The sequence below is a fragment of the Nerophis lumbriciformis genome, linkage group LG32 (genome assembly GCF_033978685.3).
Source record: "Nerophis lumbriciformis linkage group LG32, RoL_Nlum_v2.1, whole genome shotgun sequence".
In the NCBI taxonomy this organism is placed as follows: Eukaryota; Metazoa; Chordata; class Actinopteri; order Syngnathiformes; family Syngnathidae; genus Nerophis; species Nerophis lumbriciformis.
In genome coordinates, this window is record NC_084579.2 from 6,720,533 (window position 1) to 6,734,368 (window position 13,836).

General features: G+C 34.3%; 1 protein-coding gene across 1 annotated transcript in view; it reads left to right on the top strand.

Moving 5' to 3' along the window:
- Window positions 1–3,313, top strand: part of wdr36 (WD repeat domain 36) — an 8,740-nt gene extending 5,427 nt beyond the window's left edge. Inside the window, exons 20-22 of the mRNA XM_061926915.2 lie at window positions 2,224–2,305; window positions 2,374–2,561; window positions 2,629–3,313. Of these exons, the coding sequence (XP_061782899.1) occupies window positions 2,224–2,305; window positions 2,374–2,561; window positions 2,629–2,778 (420 nt within the window). The 3' untranslated portion in view covers window positions 2,779–3,313. The remainder of the gene's footprint in view (window positions 1–2,223; window positions 2,306–2,373; window positions 2,562–2,628) is intronic.
- The last annotated feature ends 10,523 nt before the right edge of the window (window positions 3,314–13,836 follow it).

Here is a 13,836-nt window from a genome sequence, read left to right on the forward strand (position 1 = left end):
ATTATTGTATATTTATTTTACTATTGTATTTGTATTAATTTTTGTTACTGTATTTTTATTAGTATCATTATTGTATATTTATTTTACTATTGTATTTGTATTCATTTTTGTTACTGTATTTTTTTAGTATCATCATTGTATATTTATTTAATGTATTTTTATTCATTTTTGTTACTGTATTTTTATTAGTATCTTTATTGCATATTTATTTTATTGTATTTTTATTCATTTTTGTTACTGTATTTTTATTAGTATCTTTATTGTATATTTATGTTATTGTATTTGTATTCATTTTTGTTACTGTATTTTTTTAGTATCATCATTGTATATTTATTTAATGTATTTTTATTCATTTTTGTTACTGTATTTTTATTAGTATCTTTATTGCATATTTATTTTATTGTATTTTTATTCATTTGTGTTACTGTATTTTTATTAGTATCTTTATTGTATATTTATGTTATTATTGTATTTTTATTCATTTGTGTTACTGTATTTTTATTGGTATCATTATTGTATATTTATTTTGATTGTATTTTTATTCATTTTTGTTACTGTATTTTATTTAGTATCATTATTGTATATTTATTTTATTGTATTTTTAGTAATTTTTCTTACTGTATTTTTATTAGTATCACTATTGTATATTTTATTGTATTTTTAATAATTTTTCTTACTTTATTTTTATTAGTATCTTTATTGTATATTTTATTGTATTTGTATTCATTTTTCTTACTGTATTTTATTTAGTATCACTATTGTTTATTATTTTATTTTATTTTTATTCATTTTTGTTTGTATTTTTATTAGTATCATTATTGTATATTTATTTTATTGTATTTTTAGAAATTTTTGCTTGTGTATTTTTATTAGTATCATTGTAGATTTATTTTATTGTATTTTTAGAAATTTTTGTTACTGTATTTTATTAGTATCTTTATTGTAGATTTTATTGTATTTAAATTTTTGTTACTGTATTTTATTCAGTATCATTATTGTGTATTTATTTTATTGTATTTTCATTCATTTTTGTTACTGTATTTTTATTTGTATCATTATTGTATATTTTATTATTGTATTTTTATTCATTTTTCTTACTGTATTTTTATTAGTATCTTTATTGTATATTTATTTTTAATGTATTTGTATTCATTTTTGTTACTGTATTTTATTTAGTATCATTATTGTATATTTATTTTATTGTATTTTTATTAATTTTTCTTACTGTATTTTTATTAGTATCACTATTGTATATTTTATTGTATTTTTAATAATTTTTCTTACTGTATTTTTATTAGTATCTTTATTGTATATTTTATTGTATTTGTATTCATTTTCTTACTGTATTTTATTTAGTATCACTATTGTTTATTATTTTATTTTATTTTTATTCATTTTTGTTTGTATTTTTATTAGTATCATTATTGTATATTTATTTTATTGTATTTTTAGAAATTTTTGTTACTGTATTTTATTAGTATCTTTATTGTAGATTTATTTTATTGTATTTAAATTTTTGTTACTGTATTTTATTCAGTATCATTATTGTGTATTTATTTTATTGTATTTTCATTCATTTTTGTTACTGTATTTTTATTAGTATCATTATTGTACATTTTATTATTGTATTTGTATTCATTTTTGTTACTGTATTTTTATTAGTATCATTATTTATTGTATTTTTATTCATTTTTGTTACTGTATTTTATTTAGTATCATTATTGTAAATTTATTTTATTGTATTTTTATTCATTTTTCGTACTGTGTTTTTATTAGTATCTTTATTGTATATTTATTTTTATTGTATTTTTATTCATTTTTGTTACTGTATTTTATTTAGTATCATTATTGTATATTTATTTTATTGTATTTTTATTAATTTTTGTTTGTGTATTTTTATAATTATCATTGTATATTTTATTGTATTTTTATTCATTTTTCTTACTGTATTTCTTAGTATCATTATTGTATATTTATTTTATAGTATTTTTATAAATTTTTGTTACTGCATTTTTATTGGTATTATTGTATATTGTATTGTATTTGTATTCATTTTTGTTACTGTATTTTTATTAGTATTATTGTATATTTATTTTATTATTGTATTTGTGTTTTTATTCATTTTTGTTACTGTATTTTTTAGTATCATTGTCTGTTTATTTAATTATTTTGTTGTTGTTGTTTTTTTGTCCTTATTGTATTTTTATTTATCTTGTGTGTTAGTCCAAGGTGTTGAGCGGCAGTCCACTGTCCCAGAGGTCAAAGTTCAGCAGTGCTCTGGAGGCGTGTCTTCACACGGGTTCATGTGAGTGACTGGCAGAAAAGCCTTCTGTTGTCTTTGATGTTTTTACCGCTGTTGGCCTTCCTGTGCAGACGACGTCCCCGTCCAGATCTTGAAGGATTTGGGACCGTCTGCGCTCTCGGTGGAGCTCACCTGTCTGTCACCTGAAGGAGGCGGAGCCAGCAGCCTCCTGGTGGCTTTCGTCCACATGATCGAGGGCATGTTGGCCAGTGGGCGGGACTTTGATCTGGCTCACGGGTACCTGTGTCTGTTCCTCCAGGTGAGACAATCGGCGCGCGAGACAAACGTTTTATTGTGGAAATCCAACATGATTTTTTTGTTTGCAGCGTCACCTGCGCTCGCTGTCGCAGGACGCGTCTGCCGTGGAAGCGTTGCTCCGCCTCTCCTCGCGTCTGGAGGCAGGGTGGGCGGAGCTGCAGGCGTCGTTTAACCAATCACTTTGTCTGCTGGCGTACGCTAAGAGCGCACTGCTGTGAGCTCGTCTTCCTCCGTCCCTGTGGGACGCCTATTTCTCTCCTGGACTAATAGGACAGTCTTCTTGTAAGCAGCCAATGAGAAAGCATTTCATGTGACAGTTGCCATGACAACAACTTCACACCTAGTTACTCTCTTTTTATTCAATAAATCAGTGCTTCTCAAACTTTTTTTCACCAACTACCACCTCAGAAAAAACTTGGCTCCACCGTACCACCATAATGACAAACATTAAGATACACGAGCGTAGTAGGCCTAAGTATTCATCAAAAACTAGGCAGAGGTTTTTATTTAACATCTATATTCCAAAAACATGCACCTTGGGATAGGTTGATTGGCAACACTAAATGGGCCCTAGTGTGTGAATGTTGTCTGTCTATCTGTGTTGGCCCTGTGATGAGGTGGCGACTTGTCCAGGGTGTACCCGCCTTCCGCCCGAATGCAGCTGAGATAGGCTCCAGCACCGCTCGCGACCCCAAAAAGGGACAAGCGGTAGAAAATGGATGGATGGATGGATTTGTATTTAATATTTTTGCCCACTGTAACATTACACACCTGTTTGAATATAGGAAAATAGAACACTACTTTAATCAAGTGAGTCTTTGGCGTACCACTTGTGGTACCCATACCCATACTTGCCAACCCTCCCGGATTTTCCGGGAGACTCCCGAAATTCAGCGCCTCTACCGAAAACAAATTTTCTCCCGAAAATCTCCCGAAATTCAGGCGGAGCCCCCTCCAGCTCCATGTGGACCTGAGTGACGTGTCGACAGCGGCCAGCCTGTTCTCACGTCCGCTTTCCCACAATATAAACAGCGTGCCTGCCCAATCACGTTATAACTGTAGAATGATGGAGGGCAAGTTCTTGGTTTCTTATGTGGGTTTATTGTTAGGCAGTTTCATTAACGTCCTCCCAGCGCGGTAACAACACACAACAACAGCAGTCACGTTTTCGTCTACCGTAAAGCAGTTCGTCTGCCGTAAACAGCAATGTTGTGACACTCTTAAACAGGACAATACTGCCATCTACTGTACATGCATATGTGACAATAACATCTAGGACTTTTAGAGAGTGCAGTGCACAACTGCTATACTATATATATATATATTTATATATATATATGAAATACTTGACTTTCAGTGAATTCTAGCTATATAAATATATTTATTTTATTATATATATATACATATATATATATATATGTATGTATATATATATATATATATAATAAAATAAATATATTTATATAGCTAGAATTCACTGGCTCAATATATTTATTTTATTATATATATATATACATACATATATATATATATATATATATGTATGTATATATATACATATATATATAATAAATATATTTATATACCGGTAGCTAGAATTCACTGGCTCAATATATTTATTTTATTATATATATATATATATATATATATATATATATATATATACATACATATATATATAAATATATATATATATATATATGTATGTATATATATATATAATAAATATATTTATATAGCTAGAATTCACTGAAATAAATATATTTTTTATTTTATACATACATATATATATATATATGTATGTATATATATAATAATAAAATACTGAAAGTCAAGTATTTCATATATATATATATATATATGAAATACTTGACTTGGTGAATTCTAGCTGTAAATATACTCCTCCCCTCTTAAGATGGATAAATTATTTTTTTAATTTCTATTAAATTAATTAAAAAACATTTTCAAGATGGAGCTTTAGTGACTGCTGGACTGCGCAACAAGGGGTGGCACTAGCTGGTTGAGAAATGTTGTTCTTAAACTGTTCGACAGTTTGCTCAGGCATTTGTTGACAAAGTGGTGACCCTCGCTCCATCCTTGTTTGTGAAGGACTGAGCATTTCATGGAAGCTGCTTTTATACCCAATCATGGCACCCACCTGTTCCCAATTAGCCTGTTCACCTGTGGGATGTTCCAAATAAGGGTTTGATGAGCATCCCTCAACTTTCTCAGTCTTTTTTGCCACTTGTGCCAGCTTTTTTGAAACACGTTGCAGGCATCAAATCTTAGTATTCCATGTTATGCATACTTGCCAACCCTCCCGGATTTTCCGGGAGACTCCCGAAATTCAGCGCCTCTCCCGAAAACCTCCCGGGATACATTTTCTCCCGAAAATATCCCGAAATTCAGGCGGAGCTGGAAGCCACGCCCCCTGTGTGTTATGTGTGTGTATGTGTAAATAAATGAACACTGAAATTCAAGTATTTATTTTATATATATATATATATATATATATATATATATATATATATATAATAAATATATATATAGCTAGAATTCACTGAAAGTCAAGTATTTCTTATATATATATATATATATATACCGTATATATATATATATATATATATATATATATATATACAGGTAAAAGCCAGTAAATTAGAATATTTTGAAAAACTTGATTTATTTCAGTAATTGCATTCAAAAGGTGTAACTTGTACATTATATTTATTCATTGCACACAGACTGATGCATTCAAATGTTTATTTCATTTAATTTTGATGATTTGAAGTGGCAACAAATGAAAATCCAAAATTCCGTGTGTCACAAAATTAGAATATTACTTAAGGCTAATACAAAAAAGGGATTTTTAGAAATGTTGGCCAACTGAAAAGTATGAAAATGAAAAATATGAGCATGTACAATACTCAATACTTGGTTGGAGCTCCTTTTGCCTCAATTACTGCGTTAATGCGGCGTGGCATGGAGTCGATGAGTTTCTGGCACTGCTCAGGTGTTATGAGAGCCCAGGTTGCTCTGATAGTGGCCTTCAACTCTTCTGCGTTTTTGGGTCTGGCATTCTGCATCTTCCTTTTCACAATACCCCACAGATTTTCTATGGGGCTAAGGTCAGGGGAGTTGGCGGGCCAATTTAGAACAGAAATACCATGGTCCGTAAACCAGGCACGGATAGATTTTGCGCTGTGTGCAGGCGCCAAGTCCTGTTGGAACTTGAAATCTCCATCTCCATAGAGCAGGTCAGCAGCAGGAAGCATGAAGTGCTCTAAAACTTGCTGGTAGACGGCTGCGTTGACCCTGGATCTCAGGAAACAGAGTGGACCGACACCAGCAGATGACATGGCACCCCAAACCATCACTGATGGTGGAAACTTTACACTAGACTTCAGGCAACGTGGATCCTGTGCCTCTCCTGTCTTCCTCCAGACTCTGGGACCTCGATTTCCAAAGGAAATGCAAAATTTGCATGGTTGGGTGATGGTTTGGGGAATTTTCCGGGAGACTCCCGAAATTCAGCGCCTCTCCCGAAAACCTCCCAGGACAAATATTCTCCCGAAAATCTCCCGATTTTCAGCCGGAGCTGGAGGCCACGCCCCCTCCAGCTCCATGCGGACCTGAGTGAGGACAGCCTTTTTTCAGGACGGGAGGACAACAGGGTGACAAGAACTAAATCATCCAGACTAGAGACAAATTGTATTATTATGTTTATTTTACCTAAAAATAAATATATTTATTAATAAAAAAAAAAAATACATTTTTATTATATTTTGCTAAAAACATCAAAATGAATTGTATTTTTTTTTTTGTATTTTTTCTGACTCCTTATTACATCCAGCCATATAATTAAAATAAACATATTTGAAATAATTAATTTTAAATGATCATAATAATTCATTTAAAATGACCATATTTAATTATTAAAATAATTGCTTGTTTATCAACAACTTTAGCATTTTATTCATTACATTTTGAAGCTCTCAGAAGCCAAGTTATGTTATATTCCTTAATATTTATTTATGCAAGTTTGAAGTATCAATTATCCAGAGTTTTGTTTGCATATTTTCAGGATGTAGATTTTATATATATATATATATATATATATATGTATGAAATACTTGACTTGGTGAATTCTAGCTGTCAATATACTCTTAACCACGCCCCCAACCACGCCCCACCCCACCCCTGACCACGCCCCCCACCCTACACCCCCCCACCTCCCGAAATCGGAGGTCTCAAGGTTGGCAAGTATGATGTTATGATACATTATTTATTGACTGTATCTAAAAAAGATACAAATATATTTTTATTTAAATGAAGATATGAAATAATCCTAAATGAAATACAATGACTTGGTTTATATTATTGTATATATTAGGTCATAAAATCAGTGTCAGTTGAGTAGGTCAGGGGTCGGCAACCCGCGGCTCTAGAGCCGCATGCGGCTCTTTAGCGCCGCCCTAGTGGCTCTCTGGAGCTTTTTCAAACATTGCATCAATCAATCAATCAATCAATCAATCAGTGTTTATTTATATAGCCCTAAATCACAAGTGTCTCAAAGGGCTGCACAAGCCACAACGACATCCTCGGTACAAAGCCCACATAAGGGCAAGGAAAAACTCACCCCAGTGGGACGTCGATGTGAATGACTATGAGAAACCTTGGAGAGGACCGCATGTGTGGGTAACACCCCCCCCCCCCCCCCCCCCCCCCCCCCCCCCCCCTAGGGAGACCGAATGCAATGGATGTCGAGTGGGTCTAACATAATATTGTGAGAGTACAGTCCATAGTGGATCCAGCATAACAGTAAGAGTCCAGTCCACAGTGGGGTCAGCAGGAAACCATCCCGAGTGGAGACGGGTCAGCAGCGCAGAGATGTTCCCAACCGATATACAGGCGAGCGGTCCACCCCGGGTCCCGACCCCGGACAGCCAGCACCCCATCCATGGCCACCGGACCTGAGTGTCTCCCCCTCCACAAGGGATAGGGGGGAGCAGAGGAGAGAACCATGAAAAATAGAAAAAGATGAGGGGAAAAAAAATCTATTTTTGTTTTAATATGGTTTCTGTAGGAGGACAAACATGACACAAACCTCCCTAATTGTTACAAAGCACACTGTTTATATTAAACATGCTTCACTGATTCGAGTATTTGGCGAGCGCCGTTTTGTCCTACAAATTTTGGCGGTCCTTGAACTCACCGTAGTTTGTTTACATGTATAACTTTCTCCGTCTTTCTAGGATGTGTTTTATGCCACTTCTTTTTCTGTCTCATTTTGTCCACCAAACCTTTAAGGTTGTGCATGAAGGGTGAGTTTTGTTGATGTTATTGACTTGTGTGGAGTGCTAATCAGACATATTTGGTCACTGCATCCCAGGTAACACGTGAACGTTATGTGAACGTTAGGAGAACGTAGTGGCATTGTTATGGGAACGTTAGTTTGTAACGTTCAAAGAACGTGAGGTTGTGGAGTTCTTGCTTGGTTAGCAGAACGTTAGCCATGAACGTTTGGCAAGAACGTTTAGGGAACTGTTTAGGAACATGCTATTTTCGTCTGTTTTTGTGCTATATTGTCAAGACTAACACTCAAACAGAAAATTCAACAATAATTCTTTATTAGTGATAATTATAATACAATAGAAATGGAATGCAGTGGTATTTACGTCTGTTTTTGTGCTATATTGTCAGGACTGACACTCAAAACAGAAAATTAAACAATAATTCTTTATTAGTGATAATTATAATACAATAGAAATGGAAGTTCTGCCATCCGGGAGGAGCTCAAAGTAAAGCCGCTGCTCCTCCACATCGAGAGGAGTCAGATGAGGTGGTTCGGGCATCTGGTCAGGATGCCACCTGAACGCCTCCCTAGGGAGGTGTTTAGGGCACGTCCGACCGGTAGGAGGCCGCGGGGAAGACCCAGGACACGTTGGGAAGACTATGTCTCCCGGCTGGCCTGGGAACGCCTCGGGGTCCCACAGGAAGAGCTGGACGAAGTGGCTGGGGAGAGGGAAGTCTGGGCTTCCCTGCTTAGGCTGCTGCCCCCGCGACCCGACCTCGGATAAGCGGAAGAAGATGGATGGATGGATATATGTACATATTGCATCATTATGCCTCATTTGTAGCTATATTTGAGCTCATTTAGTTTCCTTTAAGTCCTCTTAATTCCATGACACACTATCTGTATGTAATATGGCTTTTAATTTTTTGCGACTCCAGACAGATTTGTTTTCGTATTTTTGGTCCAATATGGCTCTTTCAACATTTTGGGTTGCCGACCCCTGGAGTAGGTTCATAGGTTGCCTGTAGGGATCTTTAATGTCCAGCAGATGTCACTATTTAGTGACACATTATCAATACAGTTTTGCAATGTATCAAAACGCTTCATGACGCCTCATCAACCCATTACTAGTACATACCTATATATCATGTTGTTTTTGTCTCATTTGTGCGTATTTAGTTAAAAAAAAAAAAGGTTTTAAGCAAGCCTTACGTCATCCTACGTCACTTCCGTACACAGAAGATGGCGGCACCCTTGCTGACGGTGTGCAGGAGAAGCGGCGTCAGGTATTTGGATTATTGAAATAAAATGTTGACTTAAAATGTGCGAAATGACCTGAAAGTCGGCGGCTACATCGACTGTTGACGTTTTCTGCCGCGTTTTATGAGCTCATCTGACGTAATAGAAGCAGCGGCGTTAATGATTGACGAGGAATGTTCTAGACTGACGTGTTGGTTGTTATTCATCCTGACTACATACATTTCTTCACACAATTCAAACTCTAGTGACATTGTTGGATCACTTTTTACACCCAAACATGGCATTACACATTAAAGAGCAAAATATGGTAGCAACCATATTAGAATATAATAGAATAAAAAGTACTTTATTGATCCCTGGGGGAAATTCAGCACCACAGTTCGCTCACAATAGACAATAATAATAATAATAAATAATATATTATATATAATATATGAATAATCTAAATGTATTCTACTTTGTTTATTAGCACACTAGGTTGTAGACCAGCTGTCAGGTTCAAACACCGAACATCCTTACATCCTTAGGTCGCTGGTTCAAATCTGGCTCAAAGGAGCAAGAAGATGTCAGGTACTATCTATTAAACAAGACAAGAAGCAAGGAATCAGGCAGAGACAGAGTTCAATTTTGCTCATGAACATACTTGCCAACCCTCCCGAATATTCCGGGAGACTCCCGAATTTCTCCCGATTTCCAGCCGATTGAAGGCACGCCCCCTCCAGGTTCGTGCGGACCTGAGTGAGGACAGCCTGTCGTCACGTCCGCTTGGCCAACCAAAAAGTAACCACAGAACACTATACCGTAGTGTTCTGTGGTTACTTTTTGGTTGGCCAATGATTTACGTTGTATTGCGCACCCTGACGGCAAGTGTGGGAGTCGGTTCTGAAGTATGAAGTAAAGAGACGTAATTTCGTCACCTCGCCTGGTTATTGACTCCAACCCAGAATATTACACTGCCCATACCTATGCTCCTTCAAAGGCTGTGCTACTGGCTGCAAAGCATTACACTTTCAAATACAACAATGAGTAGAGAGGAGTGTTATGTGTATATATGTGTGAATAAATGAACACTGAAATTCAAGTATTTCTTTTATTTATATGTGTATATATATATATATATATATATATATATATATATATATATATATATATAATAAAATACATATACGGTATATATATATATATATATATATATATATATATATATATATATATATATATATATATATATATATATATATATATGATAGCTAGAATTCACGCAAAGTCAAGAATTTATTTTATATGTATGTATGTATATATATATATATATATATATATATATATATATATATATATATATATACATACATACATATAAAATAAATTCTTGACTTTGGGTGAATTCTAGCTATCATATATATATATATATATATATATATATATATATATATATATATATATGATAGCTAGAATTCACCCAAAAGTCAAGAATTTATTTTATATGTATGTATATATATATATATATATATATATATATATATATATATATATATAAGACATACTTGACTTTCAGTGAATTCTAGCTATAAATATACTCCTTAACCCCCACCCCAAAATCTCCCGAATTTGGAGGTATCAAGGTTGGCAAGTATGCTCATGAGGAGAAACTTGTTTTTTTAAATCCATAAAGGTTTGAACTTTGAGAGTGTTTAAACGAGAGAAATGTGAGAAAATGTTAATGCCTAAATACTTTAAAACTTTAAAAACTTAAATACTTAAAACAGACTTTCGCACCAAACCTGCTGTCAAAAGCCTAAAGACCGACCGCACAGTTCTTGTCTTCACAATAAAAGCGCTGCTCCATCCTGCCTGGGCTAACAAAATAAGAGTCTCATAAAGCTGGCGCACACAAGCTAGCAAGACACTTGAGTTTTCCGTCAATGTATTTCTTGTAAAGTGTATACAAACGAATATGAAAGCTGGACTACTAAGATGCCAAAAACCATCTGTGGTATCGCACAGAAAGGAGGACTTTTTCTCTCCTCCATTTGAAAATGTGGACGTTATCATCACTACTGTCTGATTCCAATCAATGCAAGTCATCAGAATCGGGTCATACACCAACTTATATTCTTGTCTTCATGAAAGAAAGGAATCTATGTGTGTTAAACATGCATGTATTATCATTAAACACCTTTAACTTGTTAACAAAAAACCTTGCTTTCATAAATAAATGAGTACATATATAATATATAAGTTAAAGTACCTATGATTGTCATACACACACTAGGTGTGGCGAAATTATTCTCTGCGTTTGACCCATCACCCTTGATCACCCCCTGGGAAGTGAGGGGAGCAGTGAGCAGCGGCGGTGACCGCGCCCGGGATTCATTTTTGGTGATTTAGCCCCCAATTCCAACCCTTGATGTTGAGTGCCAAGCAGGGAGGTAATGGCTCCCATTTTTATAGTAGATATGTATGTATGTATATATATATATATATATATAATTATTATTATTACTATTAATTTATGTATCTAAATATATATATATATATATATATATATATATATATATATATATATATATATATATACATGTAATGTATGTGTGTGTGTACAAAAGTCGCTCGCCCACTGAAAAGGGTGGGCACCTCTGCCCTAAAAGTTCAAATATCTTTTTTTTGTTACCTATTTTTATTTTTTCCATATCATTTTCATTACAGTAAATTAATGTTTTTAATGTGAAAAAATGTGCTGATGTGAAATCCACGACTCAAAAAACATTTTCAGATGATGGATACTTGTTGTCTATGGTCCTAAAGTGAGTTTCTTTTTTACTTTGGGCGGTAAACGAAGCAAAAAAATACAGTATAGGCCAAAAGTTTGGACACACCTTCTCATTTCAATGCGTTTTCTTTTATTTTCATGACAATTTACGTTGTAGATTGTCACTGAAGGCATCAAAACTATGACACCTGTGAAGTAAAAACCCTCTCAGGTGAAGTGAAGTGAATTATATTTATATAGCGCTTTTCTCTAGTGACTCAAAGCGCTTTTACATAGTGAAACCCAATATCTAAGTTACATTTAAACCAGTGTGGGTGGCACTGGGAGCGGGTGTGTAAAGTGTCTTGCCCAAGGACACAACGGCAGTGACTGGGATGGCAAAAGTTGGGACCGAACCTGGAACCCTCAAGTTGCTGGCACGGCCACTCTACCAACCGAGCTATGCCGCCCCATACCTCTTGAAGCTCATGGAGAGAATGCCAAGAATGTGCAAAGCATTAGTCAGAGCAAAGGGTGGCTATTTTGAAGAAACTAGAATATAAAACATGTTTTCAGTTATTTCACCTTTTTGTTACACAACTCCACATGTGTTCATTCATAGTTTTGATGTGACAATCTACAATGTAAATGTCCGGTTCAAACACTGATGACATCTATTAAACAAGACAAGAAGCAAGGAATTAAACAGAGACTGTCAGGACTGGGACTATGGCTAGGTTTGTTCTCCCGTGGTGCAAATGATTTGGACCAGACATGGCGTGAAGGTGAATACATTTTAATTCTAACTCAAAAAAATACAAAAAGTAGTGATGGGTCGGCAACACCGATGCATCGGCGCATGCGTCGAGCTCATAGAGCAAAACCCTGTGTCGGTGCGCGTACCGCTTTTAGAAAGTCACGTGACCGATCATGAGCTGTTTTGGTCACGTGACCGATACGCGAACTGTGTCGCACTGACGCCTCCTCTGTGCCCTGTGAGCGGCTCTTTTCTCCAGCCGGAGAAATAATAACTAAGAAGAGAAATCGTCTAAAATGTAATACGTCGGAAAAACTTTTTTTTATTTATTTTTTTATAAAAATGTGTAAAAAAAATAAAATAAAAAAAATTCCCAGTCCACAATCATCCACAACACGTTCTCTTAGATTTCCATGTTATGATACATGTTCACATTATTTATTGACTGTATCTAAAAAAGATACAAATATATTTTTATTTAAATGAAGATATGAAATAATCCTAAATGAAATACAATGACTTGGTTTATATTATTGTATATACTAGGGCAGGGGTCACCAACGCGGTGCCCGCGGTCACCAGGTAGCCCGTAAGGACCAGATCAGTCGCCCGCTGGCCTGTTCTAAAAATAGCTCAAAGAGCAGCACTTACCAGTGAGCTGCCTCTATTTTTTAAATTGTATTTATTTACTAGCAAGCTGGTCTCGCTTTGCTCGACATTTTTAATTCTAAAAGAGACAAAACTCAAATAGAATTTGAAAATCCAAGAAAATATTTTAAAGACTTGGTCTTCACTTGGAATAAGCGGTAGAAAATGGATGGATGGATGGATGGATGGGTCTTCACTTGTTTAAATAAATTCATTTATTTTTTAATTTGCTTCTTATTACTTTTAGAAATACAATTTTAGAGAAAAAATACAACCTTAAAAATGATTTTAGGATTTTTAAACAAATATACCTTTTTACCTTTTAAATTTCTTCCTCTTCTTTCCTGACAATTTAAATCAATGTTCAAGTAAATTTATTTATTTTTTATTGTAAAGAATAATAAATATTTTAGCTTCTGTTTTTTCGACGAAGAATATTTGTGAAATATTTCTTCAAACTTACTATGATTAAAATTCAAAAAGATTATTCTGGCAAATCTAGAAAATCTGTAGAATCAAATTTAAATCTTACTTCAAAGTATTTTGAATTTCTTTTAAAATTTTTG